The sequence below is a fragment of the Limulus polyphemus genome, unplaced genomic scaffold (genome assembly GCF_000517525.1).
Source record: "Limulus polyphemus unplaced genomic scaffold, Limulus_polyphemus-2.1.2 Scaffold441, whole genome shotgun sequence".
Classification (NCBI taxonomy): domain Eukaryota; kingdom Metazoa; phylum Arthropoda; class Merostomata; order Xiphosura; family Limulidae; genus Limulus; species Limulus polyphemus.
In genome coordinates this window covers 563,217-586,633 of record NW_013666051.1, presented here as the reverse complement: position 1 = coordinate 586,633, position 23,417 = coordinate 563,217, and the positions used below count along the sequence as shown (strand labels likewise).

The window sequence follows — 23,417 nt, the reverse complement described above, 5'->3', positions numbered from 1 at the left end:
CTTACAGGAAACATTTCTGAAACCTGCTGATACAGTCACCCTTTGGCAGTTTTCTTTGTACCGGAATGACAGGTTGTGTGATGGACGGGTGCATGGAGGGGGCACTGCTGGTCGACCAACATGTGCCCTCCTTATCTGTGTCCCTCGATACACCCTTGGAGACCATAGCCATCCGTGTTTCCTTGGGTCGTACCATCACTGTTTGTTCTGTCTACCTGTCTCCTGGGGAGACTTGTGATCACTCGGACCTTGATGCTCTCGTTGACCAGTTGCCATCTCCCTTTTTACTTCTGGGAGACTTTAATGGACACAACCCCCTCTGGGGTGGTGCTGATATTGATGGAAGGGGTCGTTCCATAGAGCATATGCTCTCGGATCACAACCTTTCTCTCTTCAATACTGGAACATATACTTATTTTCATGCACCTAGTCAGTCTTTTACTGCCATTGATCTCTCAATTTGCTCCCCTTCACTTTTCACTCGCTTTTCTTGGATGGTCGACAGTGACCCACGGGGAAGTGATCATTTTCTTATCATTATGAGGGAGGTTGGTCATGGTCGATGCCACCCGACCCGAGTGCTATGGTGGAAGTTGGACCAGGCTGACTGGCTGTCTTTCACTTCTCTCTCTGAACTTGATCCTGCCTTTGCCTGTCTGCCATCAATAGATGATTGTGTGGTTACAGTGACTGACTGTATCGTCCAGGCAGCTGCTCATTTTATCCCTAAGACCTCGACACGTTTTCCACGGTATCCTCGTCCATGGTGGAGTCCTGCTTGCCAGGAGGTATGGAAGGCTCAAAAACGGGCCTGGGAAACCTTCCGACGGTATCCCTCTCTTTTTAACTGAATTGTTTATCAACAGGCCCATGCCCATGCTCAGCAGGTTCGACGTCAAAGCCAAAAGGAGTCTTGGATTAAGTTCACTACTAGCATATCTTCTACCAACAGTTCCAAAACTGTATGGGACAAGATTCGAAAAGTCACTGGGAGGTATGCTTCCCATCCCCTTTCCATCTTGCTCTCCAATGGCCAGGAAGTTGCTGATGTCCAGAGCATTGCTGATGCTCTCGGCCACAGCTTTTCTCGTGCTTCTAGCACTTCTGTTTCTTCCCCTGCCTTCTTGGCCATCAAGTCTTGGGCAGAGCAATTGCCTCTTTCCTTCTGAACCAATCATCTCTATGATTATAATCTCCCCTTTACACTGGTGGAACTCAAACTTGCTTTTCATCGGTCTGGTAGTACATCGGTTGGACCTGATGATGTTCATTATTAGATATTTTGCCATCTCTCTCCTGCCTCTCTTGCTATTCTTCTGGTTATTTTTAACCGGATCTGGCAGGAGCATGTTTTTCTTGATGCTTGGCACCAGGGTATTGTCCTCCCTTTCTCTAAACCTGGGAAGGATCCCAAGACACCTTCCAATTATCGTCCCATCTCTTTGACCAGTTGTCTTTGTAAGGTCCTAGAGAGGATGGTTAATGCTCGTCTTGTTTAGTTCCTGGAATCGAACATGCTCCTCTCACCCACCTAGTGTGGGTTCCGTCGACAGCACTCCACCATGGACCATCTGATTCGACTTGAAACGTTGATCAGGGAAGCCTTTCTCAAGAGAAAACACCTTGTTTCTGTGTTCTTCGATCTCGAGAAGGCTTATGACACTACATGGAGGTATGAAATTTTGCAGGACCTCCACTCCTATGGGTTTCATGGCCATATAACCATTTATATTCAAAATTTTTTATTGAACAGGCGATTCCAATTCCGTGTGTATTCAACTCTTTCCCATTCTTTTCCACAGGAACTTGGAGTCCCTCAGGGCTGTGTCTTGAGTGTCACACTTTTTAGTGTTAAGATTAATGTCATCACTAATAATCTTCTTCTGACTGTTGAAAATGGGCTCTATGTCGACGACTTCCACACATCAAGCAACTACGTATCAAGTATGCAAGGGCTCTGAACATCCTCTGTGTCCTCTCTTCTAGCTCTTGGGGAGCAGATCGATGTTCTATGCTCAGGATCTATTGTGCCCTGATTCGATCCAAACTGGACTATGGGTCTGTGATTCTGCCAGGACCTCAGCCTTGAAGATGCTGGACCCCATTTACCATCTGGGGGCTTTGGCTCTGAACCAGGGCTTTTCGCACTTCTCCAGTCCAGAGTTTGTACACTGTGTTCCACGACCCTCCTCTTCACCTCCATTGTTTGCAACTTTCTTTACAATATGCTACCAAGCTTCGATCCTTACCACGCCATCCCACCTGGGATTGTGTCTTTCTTCCACGTTGTGCCATGCTCTTTTGGAACAGATGGTCTGCTATTCCGTCCTTTGGCCTTCATCTCCAGGCACAACTGTTTAAGTTGGGTCTGGCATTGGGGACATTGCTGTCCCCAATGATCAGTTTATTCCACCATGGCTTATTACCATTCCTTCTTGTGACCTTTCCTTAAGTCATCTGAGGAAGGCGGGTACTCCCGATTGGAAGTACCATCTTCTTTTTGCTGAACATCTTTCAAGCCATTCTTCTCTTCCTATTTGCACGGATGGTTCGAAATCAGGTCACTCTGTAGGTTCTGCCATAGTGTGCTGTGGCTCAGTAGTTGCTTGCAGGATCCCCTCTACAGTTTCTGTGTTCACTGCCGAGTTGTATGCTATTTCTCTTGCCCTGGATCATGTAGAAGCTATGCAGTACAGTAATTGTACTATTTACACTGATTCTCTTAGCTCTCTACTGGCCCTGGAATTGCTTAACGTTAGTCCTCACTCTGTTCTCGTCGATATTCAACACTGACTGGCACACTTTTCTCTATCTTCTGTTTCCGTCCAGTTTTTCTGGATCCCTGGCTACGTCAGTATTCATGGGAACGAGCTCGCTGACACTGCAGCTAAGTCCGTTTGCTCTGGTGCAGGCACGGCTGTGCCTGTCCCATACATGGACTACAGTCCTGTCTTCAAGGCACAGCTTCGTGCCAGTTGGCAGTCGACTTGGGGTGAGCAATGTCATAACAAGCTTTTCCAGATCAAACCTTCAGTTGGTCTTTGGCCGTCTTGCTTCCGTAAGGATCGGAAGGAGGAAGTAGTCCTGGCAAGGCTACACATTGGTCACAGTTTTTTAACCCATCGTTTTCTTTTATCACGTATTGACCCACCAATGTATAGCCATTGTGACACTCAAGTTACAATAGCCCACATTTTACTGTTGTGTTGTCGTTACGCCCGTAAGCGGCAGCACCATTTTAGACACGTAATTTGTAAGAGTTTACCCCTGACGTTGGACAGTGTCATTGGCATTGGTGACACTATCTGACTAAATTGTATTTTTAATTTTTTACACAATATTGGTGTTTCTAATTGTATATAAATCTATTATCAAAATTTTGGACATATTTCGGTTTTAACTAGATGTATTTGTACATTTTACTTTAATTTACTTTCACTTTTTACCGGTTGTTTGCGCAGATAGCCTCGTTGATAGATAATTGAGTCAAGTGAGCAGTAGTGACCGTAAGTAAAGTGCGTGAATCGTTGTGAATTATAGTGTGTGTTTAAGTTAAAGTAACTGTGGAAATTCTGTGTATTGCAAAGTTGTATTAAGAAAGAATAAACTAGTTTTATTTAAGAAAGGACTTGCATCGCTGACGTTCTTCGGAAATAATTTTTACAGGAAATTAACAAACGACCAGAGACGTAACAATATGTTTTCTTGAAAATGGACTGGGCAGACTAACTTAAGTTATTTCTAATTTGTTAAGTGAGGGTAAAACTTGATTAAAATGATTTATTGTTTACTGTTTTACAGAAGGTCATTTACAAATCACAGAAATGTGAGGAAATTAGCTAAATGTGTGTAAATCTCAGGACAGTTACATAACTTCTGTCATATGACAGACAGACATCTGTCCCACATAAAAATACAAACTGCATTGTCTGGTTTTGTAAAATGCCTTCAAAACTTAATCATTGGATGAAGAGGTATCAAAGAAAAATGGCTATGTTGTTAGGTGATGTAGAGCAATAAAAGACAGAATCGTTGAAAGAAGGGAGTTTTTAATGTTCTCCATACCCAGCAATGGCCTCCATAACCATAGCCCAACTCAATCAAATCAATTTTTTCTTATGGAAAGTGAAAGTTTAGGTTTAAAAAAGTAACCTTCTAATCTTACCTTAAAAGCCATTGTGATGAAACTGGGTGTATATCTTGGTGCTGTCAGCTAGATAATAAACAAAGATATGAAGCTAATGAAGACTTCTAATTCCAAAGTTCACGAGTTTCCAGCACACCTTGAAATGAATGGCTGCTTTCATGAGAAAGATGGCCAAAGAAGTCAACCACAACAATTCAATGGGCTTTTATGCCTTTGGTTTGATTTGAGCATGTGCTTAGAGGTCATAAACCTAAGACATTAGCTAGTTTATGGAAAGCTGCAGAAGAAGAACAAGAAAAATTAATACAGCTGTTGTCTGAAGAAACATGATATCATGAAAACATCACTGCAATGCCATTATTATTATGATTTGTGGAAAAATAATATCTTCAGCAATAGTATGTCAGACTTCAGTTATAAAAGTGTAAATGACCTTCCATAATTTGGTATTATACATTTATTTATACTTATGAAGGTCAGAATACTTTTGTTTTGTTTTGATATAAATCTAGTATATTAATATTTCAAATCATTCTTTTTTGTTGTGATTTCTTTCAGAAGGTAAACATAGTCTTTCAAAACCAGTGACACAGAAAGATGTAAGTGCTTATATGAACATGGATAGAGCATTAGAAGAAAAGAGTGAACTGGCAAAAACATCACCATTTAATTTATCAATCACTCAAGAAGGATATATGGAAATGAATCAGCTAATTTCATCAGTGTCTTTGGAGGAAGATCAGTATGGTATGCAGTATGTTTTTCTACTAACTGTTATGTACATTGATTAATGCTTGTTGTTTTACCATATAGTTAGTTTTCTTTCTGATCATTCTAAAAATGCTGTAAACAAATTCAGCTTTGCAAAATATTTTCATCAGAATAACAATGGATTCTCCTGATTATCAGTAGGTTTTTATTCACAATATTTGAAAACCATTCATTCCCAATTAGATCTCAGGACTCCAGTTTTACATGATGATATCTCAAATTATTCCCTTCACTCTAGACTTCAATTTCCAGATGTTTTAAGACCATCCTTCTTAAAGAGAACTCGGTAGACCACTTCATTGTCTTAATGATCATATCATAATAATATCTTTCAAGGTAGTCCTCAATACAATAGCTGCTTTCTCTTGATAATATCTTAATACCATTTCTTTCCAAATATATCTCAGTGCACTAGTTCATTTGTCTTAATTCTAGAATACTTGTGTTGTTATATGGACCTCATTGGATTTTTAAACACATTTTTTAAAAAAATATCTATGCGTCTTGTTACTTTTTGGTCTGTAACTGTTATGGTTATGGAACCCATGATAGCAGATGAGTCAAACAAAACATTTCTTGAATATTGCAATTCATTCCTGCATGCTGAGGTATCTAGATATTTTACATTGAAAATGAGTGATTTCATTCAATTGCTTTGGTTAGCTCTTTACACTATGTTTCATAAGAGACAAAAACACATAAAATTAGTCAATATGATGCATTATGCAACACCCTATCACAATATTCATATTGAGACATCTTTTTAACTCTTACTGAATTGTCTCTCTCATGTATAAAAGGCTGCTATTTCTTGTTTCAAATCATTTCAGTTTCAGTATTCTTCTGAATATTTTCTCTTATAACATAGCCAAGAGTGTGGTGACTAAAAATATTATTGACAGTTCTGAAAATGATAATAGTAATGGCCATATGGTATCAAGAAGTGAAAATGGATATGATTTATCTGTTCATGAAAATGCTAGTGATACAATTTCAAATAAAAATGAAATTAATAATGTAACTTATGATGATATTTGTGAAGAACTGAAAGTTATAATTTTCCTAAATTGAAAATTTATTTCCGATAGATACTTACCTTATATCACATAATAGCTTTTCTTGCTCAGTGCTACCCTCTATATGCACAAAAATTTTCACTCATCACTAGCCTTGATACTCCAACCTACACCATGTGTGTAACGTGGTACAGCTGTGCTGTAGCATACAAATAAGCATGTCACAACCCTCTACCAATGGGAGTGTGACACACTGTCCTGGCACAGCTTGCTCCCTCTGTACTGTAGAACTCAATCTTTACTTTGAGATTAGGCAAAAAAAGATGCACTAAAGTGGTAAGAAAGGATGTGAAGTGTGATCGAATGTAAGTATCTATCAAAAATATACTTTCAGTTTAAGTAAATTATAACTTCAGACATGATACTTTACCTCTTCTCACCTAATAGCTAGAATCTCACATTGATCTGGTGGCCTTCTGGTGCACAATTTACTTAGATTATCACCCTTCAGAAAGCATCTAAAGAGAGCCCATGGATTGTGATATCTCTCTGTAGAGGATTACATCTGTGGGAGACTGCACCAAATCTGAACCAGGTATACTCTTTGCCCATCATGAAAATATGTGTCGCTAAATCAGGCGGAAAAGGAGCGTATCCATAAGGAGTGGCTAGAATGTGTCACACTGCAACATGTGGGTCAATTTTAGTCCAAAACCAGGCAGAATCTGGTATTTGTCATCCAGTCTGTGGTAGGAAAAATGTCCCAATCGTTTTCACCTCAAGCTTAGGAAGTAGAAGGGAAAAACAACTTCTGTTCCAACCACCCAAGCAGGGCTCATGTATGCAAACACAATACCCAACCAAAATCAGACCATTTTGGAACTAACATCCAATTGACAGTAGGAAGGAGGAATGCAATGTTGTGGTTCACTCAAATCCAAAACCAGGTGACATTGGAAACTTATCATCCAGTCTAGGGGAGAATGAGGACTCCCTACCAGTGTGAGGACTTATGGTGGCTGGTCCAACTCTAATCCAACACTGACCATCCAAGCAGTGGTAGAATGAGGAGTGACAACCAGAGGGATGAACTGCATTTTGGTGGATCATCTCCAGCCCATAACCCGGTGGCATAGGGTATTGTACTTCCAATCTGTGGTAGAAGGAGGGTTCACACCATCTTCACAGACAGAACAGCATCACCCTACTCTCAACTGAATGTGATTGAGCACACTCAAGAGGATGTCTCCATGGTCCACAATCCAGTGGCTAGGAGCTGGTAAGTGGCAAGGACTCCAAAGGAGGTGAGGGACAATATGGTGGGTCCAAAGGAATGCAACACTGAAGAAAGTGCAATGGATGACCATGAAACCCTATATTTAAAAGCAAGCTAGTTCCAATTTATTCAAACAGGAGTGGAGGGATGGGCAGCTATACCAACACTGCTTTACTCGTGCTAGTCCACGAATTAATACAGTTTGAGATGGATACAGTTATGATGCGAAACACTGCAAGGATTAACGTACTGAATAGTTTACAGCTTGTAACATTTTATATCTTTTTTTCTACCTAATTTTATTGTTTTGTTACCCTTTTAAACTGTGTATAAAGAAACAAACGGTGAGTGCTTACTGTATATATTTACAAATTCGTGGGCTTGTGCATGGGGTTGCACATGCTTAGTGTCAGTCCTTTGTGAAATTTAAGCCTTAAACTTTTACAATCATACTTCTGGTAAACTAAGTATTTTTTATTTATTTTAAAATGCACCTAAGAACACAGAATAATAACAGTCAACAAACCAACAATATGTTATAACTATTATAATACTCACCTTCTAATTATTGCATAAGTGCCTTAAAAAATCCATTAGATACTCTATCTGATCAGCTCCACAGAAATTTTCAAATTGAGTGAGCTATTTTTTTTTACACAATTGAAAAAAAAATGAATTTACACACCATTCATAGATTAAAACTTTGTCTTTCTTTTGGATATAAATTAGATGAGGTAAAAACATCAAAATTGTTTATTGGCTAATTTTGAAATAGAGTATGTTAGAGGTGTGTGTGTGGCAAGTACATCTCACTTTCTAATTGATAGCTCCTTAGACAAAAAAAGATTCAAACCTAGAAAAATTATATCTTTCATAGGAATATCAATAGTATAGTGTTACCAATTTATGTTAAAAAAGGGGTAGTAGATAAGTTATCAAAGACAGAACATTTAGAGAACTTAGTCATGATTTTAATGTGCAGTGAATTTAAGATTTTTTATTTAAATATTACCTTAACAAATTAAGACATTAAAACTTATATAATATAAAAAAATTGATTTATTATCTACATTTTGATACCAAGTTTGTTCATACAAGTCAATAATAATAATAATAAGGTTCATTTAATTTTGAAAGTCTACACTTTAACCGAAGTGTTCCTGAACATCATGTCACTAATAGCAGGCCAACTGTCACTTCGACCATAGAAACTGGTTGAGCTGCAAATAAAATGGATTTCCTCTTCATTGATAGGTTTCCAATATTCTTGTTAAAATAGCTAGGATAGTATGGTTTATTATATGTGAAAAAATACACATAGTAAGAAATATATATATAAATATACATATATATTCATACCTATACTGCATTATTTTCGTAATTAAGCATTTTTATTGTTTTCTTTGTCACATATAGTGAAAAAACTTGAATCTTAGTTATATTTATTACTAAAATTCACTCACAAAATTTGTATGAATAGTTTTTCTAGATATATAGGCCTAGAATTCAGTTTGATGTTTGAATATATATTGTGACTTAAAGATATCAAGGATTTTTTTTCACCTTAAATTCCCTTTTCAATTGAGGAATGTATAAAAATATTTATAAACATAAATCTGGTGCACAAAAGAGAAAATTCAAACACCAGAAAGAATATTCTGAAACTGAAAGTAGAGGAAGGTAAACTGTTTTTGTTGTTGATTTTGAAAAGAAAAGTGAAGACCAGTCCAAAGCTTTCCAATCAGGGTCTAATGTCAGTAATTACCATGAAGCAGTGCTGTAATTTGGAATAAATCAACTTAGCATGATTAAATGTCAAATGATACTAATATGAATGACAGTGACAATCTCACAGCATATCCTGTTACAGAAAAGCAAAGTGACTATCTACAGCCAAATGTAATCACTACTGGAGGAACACTTTCAAACATATCATTGATAGTTCCTAAAAAGCCACAGCATCTCAGTGGCTTGGATGTTGGTACCTTACCTGATGAGAGTGTATCAGCTGAAAACCTGGAGCTAGCTGTTAGAGCTAGGCCTCTACAACACCCTAAAGATTTTCTTTTCCCACGTGCTTTTCTTAAGTCTTTGCTGCAAAATGTGAAAATAAATGTTACTGTCTAGTTTGGAGTAAAATTAGGTAAGCTTTGTATTGTTTTACATGTCAACTTCTTGCCAAGACTCCAGTTGCATCATGCTCTACAATTAGAACTGTAAAAGGCTAGCCACTAACAACAGGCTGGAATAAACTTTATGATAGGCTCCCAGAGCATGAGAGAATTGTTCATTATAAAACATGTTTTACTGAGTGGTGTGAGCTTGAGAGATATTTTGGAGCAAACTCTTGTGTTGATTTGCAACCTGAGAAGAATATTCTTTTAAGAGAAGCCAAATGGAAGGATATCATAAAGAGGATTATTTTCTTGGAGGAGAGAGGCTTAGCATTTCATGGATCATCACAAAGGATTGATGTCCTGATAATGGTAATTTTTTGGAAATAATTGAGCTACTCAGTCATTACGATCTAGTTCAAAGGTAGCATGTAGAGAGAGTTGTAGAATCTCAGCGAGTAGGTTACCATCTACCTACTGTCATCATTATTGTGACAATGTTTAGATATATCAGAGAAAGATCTACCTTCAAAAACTAGGGAGTTTGTTGCCAAGTGTAGATTTGACTTGTCAGAAGACTTTGTTGAAGAAATGAAACATGTAAAGACCATACACAAAGCTAAATTTGGTGATACTGCATTAAATCCTTTAGATCTTCTAAACAAACTACACAAATTCAAGCTACATCCACTTTTCCCAAATTTTTCTGTAGCTCTCACATTTTCTGCACAATTCCAGTCACAGTTGCAGAAGGGGAGAGATTTTTTAGCAAACTGAAACTGATAAAATAATTATCTGCACTCCACCATTGCCCAAGATTGACTGATAGATCTGAGAACCCTCGCAATTTAAAACTGGTTAGCCCATACTTTGGATTAAAGCAGAATCATTGATCAATTTGCCAGACAGAAAGCAAGGAGAGTACACTTCTAGCAATGAAAATCTTACGGTAAAAAATTGTCTGGTTTAATGATGAAAAACCCACTTATGTATTAAAACAAGAAAATTGTAAAACTGATTTGTATTCAACCAATTCTATCTTATTTTGCTATTGAATAACTGAAATGTTTAAGTGCAATTGCATATTGCTTTCTTATATTCACCATATTAAACAAACATGAAACTCATTGTATGAGCATTTTTTTCTCTTTATTAATTTGATTCATTTATTTACAAAAATTCTTTAATCATGCAGGGACTTTTGTGATTTCTTTTTAGGCAACATTGTGTTTGTTCTGTTAGTGCATTTGTCAATTTTATGGTAATAGAATTAATCATTGATTCCTTAAAATTTTTTAGCCCATTTTCATCTGAGTAGCTTGTTGAAATGTTGTTAATAGTGAGTCCGGGAGAAGGGTCCCTAGGGGCTGCATATAACAATCCTTCCCTGTAGCCTATGGCAGGCAACTTGAAGAAAATCATCTGTAAATGTTTGTAAAGAAACATCAAGTCCAACAAGATATGCAAGAAAATATATTGACACTGTATTATCTGCATTTAATCTATTCATGAAAAAGACCATTATGGAGGAAATACTGAAATAGACTAATAAGGAATGAGAATCTGAATTTAAAGAACAATAATAAGCCATTTGAATTCAAACAAACTGCAGTGTTTCTTCATTGTGATAGCACTAACTGGTGTTTATAAATTAAAGAACAAAGCAGTCAAACAACTTTGGAATGGGAACAATGGTAGACCTTTTTTACCATTAGCAATGGGGCATAACAGATTTCATTGAATTTCAAGGTGCCTTTTGATCTGATAAATGAAGAATGAAGAAAAAGGAACAACTTGATCCCATAAAAAAGTATCTTCAATAAAAAGGTTCAGTAGCGATAAGTACCGTCAGAAAATTTGACTATTAAAAAGCAACTAGTCATATTAAATGGAAGAATCTCCTTAAAACAATGCATGCCAAGCAAACCTGAAAATATGGCATCAAAATTTTGGCTTTTTTTAATAATTATTCTTAAGCTTGTAATATGCAAGTGTGTACAGGAAGAAAAGGACAGCCAAGAGAACAAAACCAAGGTAAGAAAAGGTTGTACTAAATTTGATCTGAGAGTTAGAAAGCAGTGGATGCAATGTAACTGCCATCTGAAATAGTCTCCATAAAAGGACACACTGAGTTCTCAAGCAAATTTGCTTTTAGTTTTTTCCCAGACAGAATTTAACAAACCAGCTGGTTTTTGATAATCCATTTTATAATTCTTCACAATGTTTGAAAATCATTCGTTCCCAAGTAGATCTTAGTACTTCAAATTTTTATGATGGTATCTTAATTAAATAACTTCTGTTCCTTTCTTTTAATATTGTCTAAAACCATTTCTTTCCAGACATATCTCAGTACACCAGCTCATTTGTCCTAAGTCTGGAATGCATCTGTTGTCAATATTGACCTCACTAAATTTTTAAACACATTTTTACACATTACCTATGCACCATATTGCATAACTTTTAAAAGTGTTTTATTTTATTTTTTGTCAGAAAAATAACTTTTTTTTTACTTAAAAATTATGCAGACATATTTAAATGTAGTTGACATTAATTTTCCAGTATTAAGTAATTGTTTTGTATCTTTAGGAATCTTTAAAACTATAATTGCTTGAAGTGATATAGAAGTCTTGTTACTTTTTCTCTTGTAGTATTTCATAAAAAAAGGAATAGAAAACAAAAATATGCTTTGTTGCTTTCTACAACAGGCAGCAACTACTTGGAAATGGAATTTCCTATCAACCTTAAGAGAAGCCTGACAGATTCTTATTCAATAGCAACACAGAACAATGAGAAATTTCATCTTGATAAGGTAAAAACTGAATATTCTTACCACAAGATATGAAGAGTTAGTAATATGAAAGATAATAACTGTGTTGAAGTTTTCTAATCCAAAGATTTTTGTAACAAAGATATTTATTTGTTTTCCAGTCAAAACTGTAACTTCATGTTAAATTCTTCATATTTGAGGTTTAATCAAATAACTGGTAAACTTCTTAAAAACCAAATATATATATGAAAAGTTTGATAAGAAAAACCATTTTTATTATTCTTTTATATCCTTTCTTATCATTGAGTTGCTGTTTACCATCTTAAAACAAAAAAAAATATTTTATAACTATTATTTCAAGTATGAAAATTACACATCTTATTTGTGTGTGTGTGTGTGTGTGTGTGATTTTCTTATAGGTTATATCATTCTTTCTGCCTCATGATTTGGTCGCCTTTAAACAACAGGTATACTATGGCATTCATATTATTTCTTATATCTTTAATAAACATTTTACAGAATAATATATTCATATTTGATAATTGATAGATTTTTTTTATTTGGCTATATATTAAGGTATATGTTTGTTTGACAACAGTAAAAATTATATGCAGTTTTATCTGTCATGTTTGAAATACTTAAAAATCTGAAATTTTTAAACACCCATTCTTCCTACCTGCTCAATGATAAAAATATTTGTCATTAATGAAGTGTCTGGTTGTAAACTAACCATTCTTGGTCATCAATGTGAATACTTTAACAAAGAGTCTTCTGCCAAATAGTCATTCATAGTTATATGAATAAAAATAACGTTGCTATTAAAGAGCCCTGATTGAAATAATGATTCATACTCATCAACTTCAAATATATATATATATATATATCACTGTTGGAAGCCCTTTGGAGAACAATCAATTATGTTCATTTGTGTAATAAGAATAGGTTGTCATTGAAGAGCTGAGCTTAAAGTTCGTGTGTCATTCAGAGGTATAAAAATTCTAAATATTGCAATAATGGAAGAAGGGAAAAGGCTTGTTTACAAGAAAATAAAATGGATGCAGACAGTAAAAGATGGACTTAAATATAAGTGTAAAACAAAGAACAAAAATTGTTATTTCTTACATAAACTTAAATAACCAAGGCTTACTGTATTCTTTATTGGAATTCTGTTATTGTCATTAGCAGTATTCTTATAATGTTTTATATATGTATTTTTATTTTTTTACATGTTTTATGTATTTTTATTGTAAGGATTATTTTGCATTGTTAGCTTAGTATATGGATTAATAACTAATCTAAATCTCCTATGCTGGCCAAAGTTTGTAAGATAACAGCTATAAATACCACAAACAATATGGTTACTCAGTTGATGATTCAATGCATTGTTGTAATGCTTTCTGTTGTTGGGCAGGTTTTTTAGGATTATCCAGAAGAAAGCATAATTAAACCTCTAGAAATGGTTAGATTAAAAAACAAAACAAAAAACATAGCCTACAACACATTATAAGTAAGAATGGTATGATAACTATATTCTTACAAGCACTTGCTACCATCACTGAAGGAGTTTCTTGAAGCTGCACATGTAGAACAAGCCTTTTTCTCTTCTTTTCTTAAGCTCCAGGCAACCTTCTGAAGATGAGGGACTTTATGGTATTATTGGAGTTTATCTCCAATTTCTCTGGTATTAGAGCTGATTCACAGCACTGTATAATACTGGTGCAAGGTCAAGGCCAAGAGAAGCTTTTCTACATACATGGTTGGCCTCCTGTTGTAGAATGGAGGTTATTAGGGTCATAAGTTCTATGTGGTGTTAGGAAGCCAATATGGGGTGAAAAGAAACCACTTCCAAATAAACTCAGCAAAGAAACATATCCTACCTTATGACACCAAACTTGGCTGTGGTATTGTTAGGTAGAATTGAAATCAACAGGTTAAGTACTAAGTAGTTTAGTCCTGGGAGGATCAAGAAGACTTGTTCTTGACAGAATGAAATTAACACAGATAACTAAGTGGAAACTCAAACATAAGTTTAAAATAAAGAACATAATATTTATTTCATACATAAACATTGACTATCAGGACATGCTAGGCTTTTTACTCGGTTGTATATTAATCTGTAGTGTAACTTCTCTGGCTGTTGTAGCTAGAAGAATGATAGACAACTTCTTTACACAATGAAGACTGAAAACAGAGAGTATTATGTCTATATCACACTTTCAAGTCATAGTAAAGTACTATTCCAGATTACCTTCAGCAGTAATAATTTCCTTATACATAGATCTGGGGAGATTAACTATCAGTGCATACTTACTTGACAAACTTTTGTACCCCTTCTCCACTATGGTATGACCCACACTTCAGAGGAGAAATCACACAAATATTGAACTAATGACTAAAATATGTCATTATTGAAATACCTTATTTAAAAACACCATTCTTGGTTATATATGAAATAAAAATGTTTCATTATTGAAGAGCTCAGATCAAAACAGTCATTTATAGTTATCTGTTTTAAAAATGTACCATTATTGAAAAGCCTTCTTTAAACCCATCATTTTTGAGCATCTATGTAATGAGGAGGAGAAAATAAACTTCATTTAATTAAGGAGCATCTTTTATAAAACTGCTATTCTTATTTATAGATTTGATGCTAAAGATAATGTATTAATTTGATTTTTTAGGACACTGCAGGTGTATGTAAAATCAATGTATGAAGAAGCACGTCTTGTTTCATAAGAACTGTGATTTTATAGAAAATACTATTATTAACTAATTTATGCTACTAAAGAAAAACTGTTTTTAATGCACACTTTTAAAAACATTTGATATTCAAATAATTGTTTAAAAGTTATTTCTCAGAGTTGGAATAATTTCATATTTACTTTATTTTGTTCTAGTTACAGAAGCATTCTTCCAACCCAAATATGAAAATGCAATATGAATCCAATCCCTTCTCTGCAATGTTAAGAGATTATGAAAAATGTAGATTTGCAAAGAAATCTCAAAGTGCACCTACACTTGTGGCAAAAACTGAGGAAAAGAGCAAATCAAGTGAGAAAAGCAGTTTCAATAAAAATCTCAAGGAGATGGATTATTCACAAAAACTTCCAAGCATAAATACTAGGTTAACAAGTAGTGAAGCTCAAGTTGATCAAATTCATAATAACCAACATGCAAAACCAACAACAGGAAGACCCACACCCCTTTCAGTACTTCTGAAACTTGCTAAAAAACAAAATAGTACCATTCCATTTTCTCTTTCGAAATTTAGAAAATCTTTAAAGACAAAGGAAATACCAACTTTTTTCAAAGGGAAAAAAAGACAGAGTGCTGAAACTATCACCAAGACACAAACACCACAAACTTCAGATAAGTGCAATGACAAGACAGCTAGTAAGTATACTTGTGTTTCCTTAACCCAACAGGAACCTTCTAATGATTACCTTGATATGAAACCTGGATCTCAGCAGACATCAGTTTACATGTCCATGTCTAAAGATGAAAACATGAATGAAGATTCTACAAACCAAGCATTATACAGGGGCTTAAATTATTTTCAAAACACCTCAGACTACATGACAATGAACAGGCAAGAAGCTTTAGTTAAAGATAAACAGCTGTTTCAGCCATTGTACATATCAGAATGTATGGGATCCAATGAAGATAAAAACTTGAGTTTTAAAATGAATGAGTCATGTAGTATACCTCAAAAAGAAAATGACCTGTTAAATAGCTCAAAAAGTTCCAAACCAATGTCAAATAGACTTCTGCCACTAGGAGACAACCAGAAGTTAAATTATCATAACATTTTACCAACCACAAAATCAGGTTTTTCCAAACTTTTCACACAGAGTAAGAGTGCCAATTTATATCATTTGACAACAAGTGACAAGAATGGTGAAATTAACCAAAAACGAAATAAAGACCCACTGAGTGAAACACTGGATAATTATCCTGTTTCCCCACAGGCTTTTCCTGGTATTCAAAAGCACCCCAATAGATTATTGCAGGTTTCCATACCTTCTAGAAACAGTACTCTAGAAACAGCAGAAGGAGATTATGTTTTACTGTCATCAAAGGAATCTCCTAATTATGAGGAGATGAACTTTCTCAGCTCATATCAGCACTCTGTAATACCTTCCTCTCTGTACAATGGATCTTTATCTGACTGTAGCATAGACCACTTACCCATTTTTGAAAATAGGAATGTATACGATGGGCTGAAAAGTGGAAAGAAAACTTCTTCTAATGGTGAAAATATCCATACATTGTTAAGGAAACAGAAGTCTATTTCATTAGATAAATCTCTTAATCCAACAATAAAGACTTCATTGCACCACAGGAAAAGTTCCTATCCAGTATTATCCAATTCTTCTACCAACAAATCAGCACCAGGCTTATCATTGTGTCAAGAAAACAGTCCCCTAGGAATAACTAAACCTGATTCTTCAATACAGTATCCAGATCAAAATAGTCAGTCAGACATGCCAAATTTGATACACAGTTTAAACTTGACAAACGTGGAAAGAAAACCTCAACCAATGAAAAGACAAGTCATTTCAGTGGAAACCATTAAATCTGGTGATCTTCATTTCCCAGAAGATTCTCAACCACCTCAGAAAAGTCCAGGATTAAATCTCAACTATGCACTTCTTGATTTAACACCAATTGAATCAGACAGAGAGAAAATTCAGTCACTAAGAAGCACAACTATTCAAACCCCTATTGTACAATCTACACAAGAAATTCCTCTGTCTTATGCTCAGATCGATTTTGCAAAATCTGAAGGTTTAAGAAATACCTCACATGGCTTAAGAGGCGGAAAAGTTTGAAATCTAGTGTTATGTTGTCAGTTATTGTGTAATGTTAAATTTTATCTCATTCACTAGTTATGGTATATAAAGGTGAACTGAATATTTCTTCATGGTATCAAATGGATCCACTAAATAAAAGGAGATTTACTCAAGATATTAATTATGGAGTGGTATTAAATCTCTTACTAGCTGAATCAATGTCAAATGAAGAAATGAGACTTGATGTAAAGTGAAATACAAAATGAACAATCTTTCACTGGATCACTAAACTGACTACTAACAACCAAGTTCTATCAAGCTCTTTAGTGATGTTTCAGATTACACTCACTCAATACCAGATTCCTTAGTTCCCGAGAAACTTAGCATTTATCCAGAGTGACATGCGCTACCCACATAACTGGTCATTCTTATTACGAAATTGATGAGCCAGTAACCTCTATATATCACCTGAACAAACCATTGAAGGACACTGCTGTCAATATCGTTACACAATGTTTTATTAAACAGTGCTCTTCACAGATGGTAACAGGTATTGTCTACTTCAAGAACAACAAAGAAACAAGTCAAATGTCATATGATTTTTTAAAATTGATAATATGACTTTTTCAACTGCTGGAGAGAATTAATGTGGGTTGGCCAGAGTGAAATTTGGGGGTGCACCCCTCTAGCACCAGTTTTGTATGGAACCTGTACATATTCAAAACAAAGATTAAATTTAGATAAATATTATAACACATACTATATTTTTATTGTTCAATCTGCACAAGAAATTCCTATGTTTTGTTCTTGGCTTGATTTCACAAAATTTGAAGTTTTAGGAATTGCCTCACCTGACTTAAAAGATGGAAGAATTTGAAACTGGTGTGATATCCAGTGTTACATCATCAATTATTATGTAATGTAAAATGTAATCTTGTTCACCAGCCAAGCCCATGTTCAGTGACTTGATTTCTAGTTTGTCCCACTACTATATTATACTTTGCACTGGGTGATGAAGAAGATATGTTGATGAATTAGATGCTTAAATCATTCTATATATATATATATATGTTGGAAAAATAGATTGTTTTGGGAGATTTTACTTGAAAGATTTGGTCACAAGTTATGTGACTCCGTTACATAAGAAGATGTAGGAGTAACCTCACTTCTACAGCCAAGTTGTACTAAATGTTTAGTTATATATTTGTGAGAGACCATAGTAAAAGCACAAATCACAAGAGTATGCTTTGAAGATTTCTGTAAAATATTACTTTTTCTCTTAGTTATGTACCCATGCTTTCAAGTCATATGGACTTAACAAGAATTTTTGTTGTTGTTGTTTCTGTGAAAATTTAAGACACATGTTGAAGTAATTAGTGTAAATATGCTGTTTATTGAATTTATGACACTTGTTATATAATACTTAATTTTCTTGCCCTTTTGTAGGATTTATGATATTTTATGTTACATGTACTTGTTAGTGAAAATCCAAATGTTTATGTTATAATTCATTCTGTGTGTATATATATATATATATGTGTATATTTGCATAAGCTTGAAATATAGTGTTTATTTTTAAATCTTATAATATACTTGCAAACAAACAAAAACAGGGTTAAAAAAGGAATTAACATGTTTATGAAAATGTTATTGTTTAAGCTTTGAAGTACAAATAGTCACTTAGTAAAGAGTAATTTGAAATGTATTGAACAAATGACTAACAAGCAAAAATATACTATAAATATTTCTTAAGTAAAAACGTCATGACAATGTTCATATTTGAAAGCTAATTTTTCAATCTAAGTAAATTAATACCAAATTAGATTATTTTTATGGAATTATTTTACATTTTAATAACTATGGATATGTATAAAAGCATGATACTTAATCTATAGCTATAACATAAAGTTCTATATAAAAAAAGAGTATGAAGTTTTTATGAATAAAAAAATATATCTTTTTATAATGCTAAATCAAATCCCCAGTTTCATTGTAAATTTTACAGAAGAAACTATTATTATTACTATTTGTTAATTTTGGATTAAAAGTATAGAATAATTGCACAATAGAAATTATATATATTTCTTGAAAGATCTATTTTTTGTATTTCAAGACTTCCTAATAGATTGGCCTTTGTCAACAACTGAATGCTAAGTGTTGTAAGTGCTGCATCAATAGAGATGTGTATTGCATTCTTCAATGTGAGCATGTGCTGGTTTCTAATACATTTTATTGTATTGATCAATGTACAAATGTAGTAAGGTCTATATTGTTCTGCCACCTCAGTAAGAGCAAAAACCATGCCTAAAAGAACAGTTTAAATGATACTGAATGCTATCCCTCTCTACTACCTATAAATTACAATCTGTGTATGTTAATAAAGATGTTGATTAATTAAGTAAGTTTAACAAAGCAGTTCATACTATCCTTTATTCTAATGATTATTAATTACCAACAATCATGATTGCATTTTTCATAGGTGGCTGGCAGTACCCTGATTCTGTCTTTAGAAGTAGGATAAGACAATACAATGTAAAATAGGATAATAGGTATTAGACCAAGGTATAATGTAAACAATTTACATACAGCAAATACAGAATACATATGCCATCTGAAATGTAATGCAAACTGCACAAAGCAGTTAAAGAATGATTGAAATTTATAATGTTTTAATTATGACACAAGGTGCAACTACTGTTATAAAACAATGTCATTCTCATTTAATTCTTATGTAAATCAGACATTTGGTCATCTGCCTTGCAAGTTGAAATGCAAGTGTCTGGTCATTCAGCCTACACTCATAAATGAACATTTGATAAAGATTGATTTACATTTTTACACTTCATGACATTTCACTTCAATATAAAGTAGGGGCTCAAAGAACAGCAAGGGTAGTCTGGCACCAATATCTCATGCTCAGTCACAATATTGTTAGTCATAGGAAATCCTAATTAATATTGTGCGAAACAAATATATAAAGGCAAGGTTGGTTGATTGCTGATTTGCATACCAGATCACAAGACTGCTATAAATAACAATGAGCTGAGGAGAGTGACTGGCATTAATTGTAAAAGTGGTTTTGCCATGTCATATTTTTAGTTATAATATTCCAAAATCCAGTTATCCTTTATTTTGTGCTGTGTAGAAGTTAAACAGCATTATGTACAAAAAATAACAATGCAATAAAGATAGAACACATATTCTGTTTTATAACAGTGGTTTTGACTTCACATATCTATAACATTTCATGTTCCAATCATCCTTTAATTATTTTGTACAATGTTTAACAATTAAGAGTACAATAATGACAAGTCATAAATTCTATCTCAAGGTATAATTTACCACAGAAGCAGCATAACCTTCGAAAAACAATGGTTTTTATGTTTAGGTAAAAGTATCTGATATTTTTTATTATGTATGTGCAATATTTTTTTCTGACATCAGTAAAGAAACTTTGGTTCAATTGTAAAATTTTAATTATTTTAGTTTGGTACTCTTAAAGAATAAATACGGTCAAAAAATATTTTTCATTTACATTTTTCATATTTCCTTGATTTTTATTATTGATTTGAAGAACTTGAAAGGTGTATACACGGCATTTATGTATTTGTTTATTCCCTTGTGGATGGTTTACATAAAATTTGGCCAAAAATTCACAGTTGGGTGTAAGAAAAAAAAAGACTTTTGCATCTATATATATAAATATTGAATTCATCAATGACCTTTCTGGAAGATCTGCTATCCATGTTTGGTTTAAAATATTTGTGACAAAGAGTGTATTTCATTCAGATTTTGTAAGTTTTGAAGCTGTAGTTGTATGTTTGAATTTGCATTAGTTTTTAATAATTAATTATATATCTGTAACCTCCAGTCAAGTTCAAAGTCTAGTTTAATCTTATTGTATTAACCCATTATAGCATATTTGGTGTTCAATCCAAACTATTATGTTAATTAATTTAAATTTGCATTACTTTTTAATAACTAATTATATCCATAACCTTCAGTCAAGTCTAATTTTATTGTATTAACCCATTGTAGCGTGTTTGGTATTCATTCCAAGTTATTGTGTTAATTAACGTAATTCAAATCGTGTTTTGTTGGTTCCTTCAGTGTTAAGATTTCTGTGCCTCAAGATAATGCACAAAAATGTCCTTCTGCTTATGCTAAATTCAGATACAACGTTCTGTTTTTGACAGACCTCGTTAGTGACTGTGTCAGATCTAAGGATTGCGTCTATGGAATTTGCAGTGACAAAACGTTGATTGAATACTTATTTCTTCACAGGTTCATTGTCTTTTATTCAGATATAACGTTTGTTAATTTCTGAAGGTATTATGAGTAAAAAATAATATTGTCAATTTTGTTGGTTAGATAAATTAGTTGAATAATAATCTGGTTCTCATAAATAACACTGCTTAACCTACCAAGACATATCTGTTATCGTAATTTTCCGAATATAATACGCATTTTTTTCATTAAAATTTATTTAGAAGTTAGAGTGCATATAATATGTGGTAATCAATCTTTTTCTTTAAGTCCAGGCCACCTTTTCCAACACGCGTTGTGAACAATAATGCGTACTTACTAGAAATACTGCGTTTCGATGGTATGTATTTTTAATTATCTCTGTTTCTAAGGCGTAAATCAGAATTGTCTTCCGTTTTCATCCATTTTCAGTATATTAAACATGATTTTTGAAATAAATTATGATAAAGCTAAGTCTTGTGTTTTTTAAGATTTACTTATGTGCATACTTAGAAACGTTTTAAAATACAAAACTAGTTCTCGCTACATTACGTTTGATATTCAAAACTACAAATCATTTTCGGTGAAACCTTGAAATCCTGAGTCTGAAACAATGTCTTTCATTTAGTTGCCTCAATTTCTCTTGCCGGTCGCGATTGCAAACATAAAAAACACCACAGCGAACGTGCAATTAGCGGATACTCTTAATATTATTGTCTTCAAAGGGTTACTTTGATCACAGTATTGCAAAAATGTAGTTGCGTATTATTTATGGTGATAAGGCAAATTTGACTCTGTTCGTGAAGATTAGAGTGCGAATTATATTCGGAAAATGAATATACCAAGACTGAACCACAATCACCCCTCTGAAGTTTCTTATTTATTTTATTCCTATTTTACTGTTTGATTTTTGTGAGAAGTATTCAAGATTAATTATAACGAAAGTTGTACCTTATAATTTTCAATAATTCATATAAAAATTTAATCAGGTTTTAACACAAAATTTTGATTCAAAAACAACTTGAAAGCTTACGTGATTTGATAAACGTTCAACTCCAATATTATCTCAACTGGCAAATCAGCTTGTAATTAATTCATGCTATCAACATGAGTGTTAAAAAATAAAATATGTTTACCCTAAGTACTATGTAATATTTAATTTACCAATATGTAATAATTGTCCATAGCAAAGAATGGACAAATTGTCAATGTAATTCATAAAAAATATACAATTATAAAATGATTCAAAACACCTTATTATTCAACTAGTATATTACAGTATACTTTGATACACTTGAAATTATAAAAGAAAAAATATTTTTATCTCATTCAGTCGTATATTAACTTAAACCATTATTTGACAAAAGTATACGTGTATGTATCCACATATAGCTGGCCAACACCTGGACCTACTGTCACCAAACCTGGCATGTACCCATGGGGAAGAGTCAGCATTTATTACTGACTCCCTGTGAATTAAGTGGGTATGCCACCTAGTTTATAGAAGGTAAGGGATAAAATTACCAGCACATTTTATTTTTGTTCTCCATCTCAATAATGTTCACATAATAAAACTGCATTCAGCCACTAGTACTCTTTAATACAGAGAAAAGTTGTTTTGAAAACAACTGAAATATCCATATGTTTTCAAACACACGTACATCTTTATCACAACAAATATTTTTTCAAATTATAATTTATACCATCAAACTCTTGATGGCCAGCTACAAACACTAAACATCCTCTAATACTTGTTTAAGAAAGTAAGTGCGTGATCTACAAAAATAAGGCTTCACTAAGTTTCCTCTGTAAATGGAGCCTCATTAAGGTAGAGTGTCGCCTTTTTTTTTTTTTTGTTATTGTTATATACTGTTGCGTCATCGAGATCACGTGACTATTCTCACGCCCTCTAGTTTCTAGAACTATCCCGTATCTTGACGAATGCTCTAGTATTTACTAGATAGGGTAGGCTGGTATATAAAAGAGGGGGATGTAACGTGTGTGGGAGGATAGTGAGTAATTGAACTGCAGTCAGAAGTATTATTGACGTTCGTTGATATAGCTGTTGCGTCATCGAGTCACATGACTACTGTGACGCAACGTTTCTAGAACTGTCATGTACTTTGGCGAATGTTCTAGTTATTACTAGATATAGGGTAGGCTGGTATATAAAAGAGGGGAATGTAATGTGTGGGTAGACAGTGAGTAATTGATCTGCAGTCAGAGTATTATTGACGTTCGTTGCTATAGCGTTTGTTTAGCGCGATTGTTGAAGTTGAGTGTATCGG

The 23,417-nt window shown here is 33.8% G+C and overlaps 1 protein-coding gene and 1 long non-coding RNA gene across 3 annotated transcripts; one reads left to right on the top strand and one right to left on the bottom strand.

The window, feature by feature from the left end:
* Positions 1–4,708: 4,708 nt before the first annotated feature.
* On the top strand, positions 4,709–17,110 carry LOC111085519 (AF4/FMR2 family member 4-like). 2 transcript variants are annotated; one of them, XM_022384478.1, is made up of 4 exons: positions 4,709–4,894; positions 12,030–12,133; positions 12,511–12,558; positions 14,989–17,110. In XM_022384478.1, exons 1-4 carry the CDS (start codon positions 4,759–4,761, stop codon positions 16,921–16,923), a joined length of 2,223 nt encoding a protein of 740 aa, XP_022240186.1. In that variant the 5' UTR covers positions 4,709–4,758; the 3' UTR covers positions 16,924–17,110. The 2 variants fall into 2 exon arrangements, with proteins under 2 accessions (XP_022240186.1, XP_022240187.1); XM_022384479.1 differs by lacking the exon at positions 12,511–12,558.
* LOC111085520 lies at positions 8,292–22,866 on the bottom strand. Its single transcript, XR_002610345.1, has 3 exons — positions 22,502–22,866; positions 13,629–13,856; positions 8,292–8,430 (listed from the first exon to the last, which is right to left on the bottom strand). It is a non-coding gene; the product is annotated as an uncharacterized LOC111085520 (long non-coding RNA).
* Positions 22,867–23,417: the final 551 nt, after the last annotated feature.

What these genes read in the sequence shown, in the direction of transcription:
- LOC111085519 (XM_022384478.1), top strand. Translation starts at nt 4,759, where the DNA reads ATGAACATGGATAGAGCATTAGAAGAAAAGAGTGAACTGGCAAAAACA. An exon ending in TTTGGAGGAAGATCAGTATG is followed by an intron (nt 4,895 to 12,029) that starts GTATGCAGTATG and finishes TTTCTACAACAG; the next exon opens with GCAGCAACTACTTGGAAATG. An exon ending in AGAAATTTCATCTTGATAAG is followed by an intron (nt 12,134 to 12,510) that starts GTAAAAACTGAA and finishes ATTTTCTTATAG; the next exon opens with GTTATATCATTCTTTCTGCC.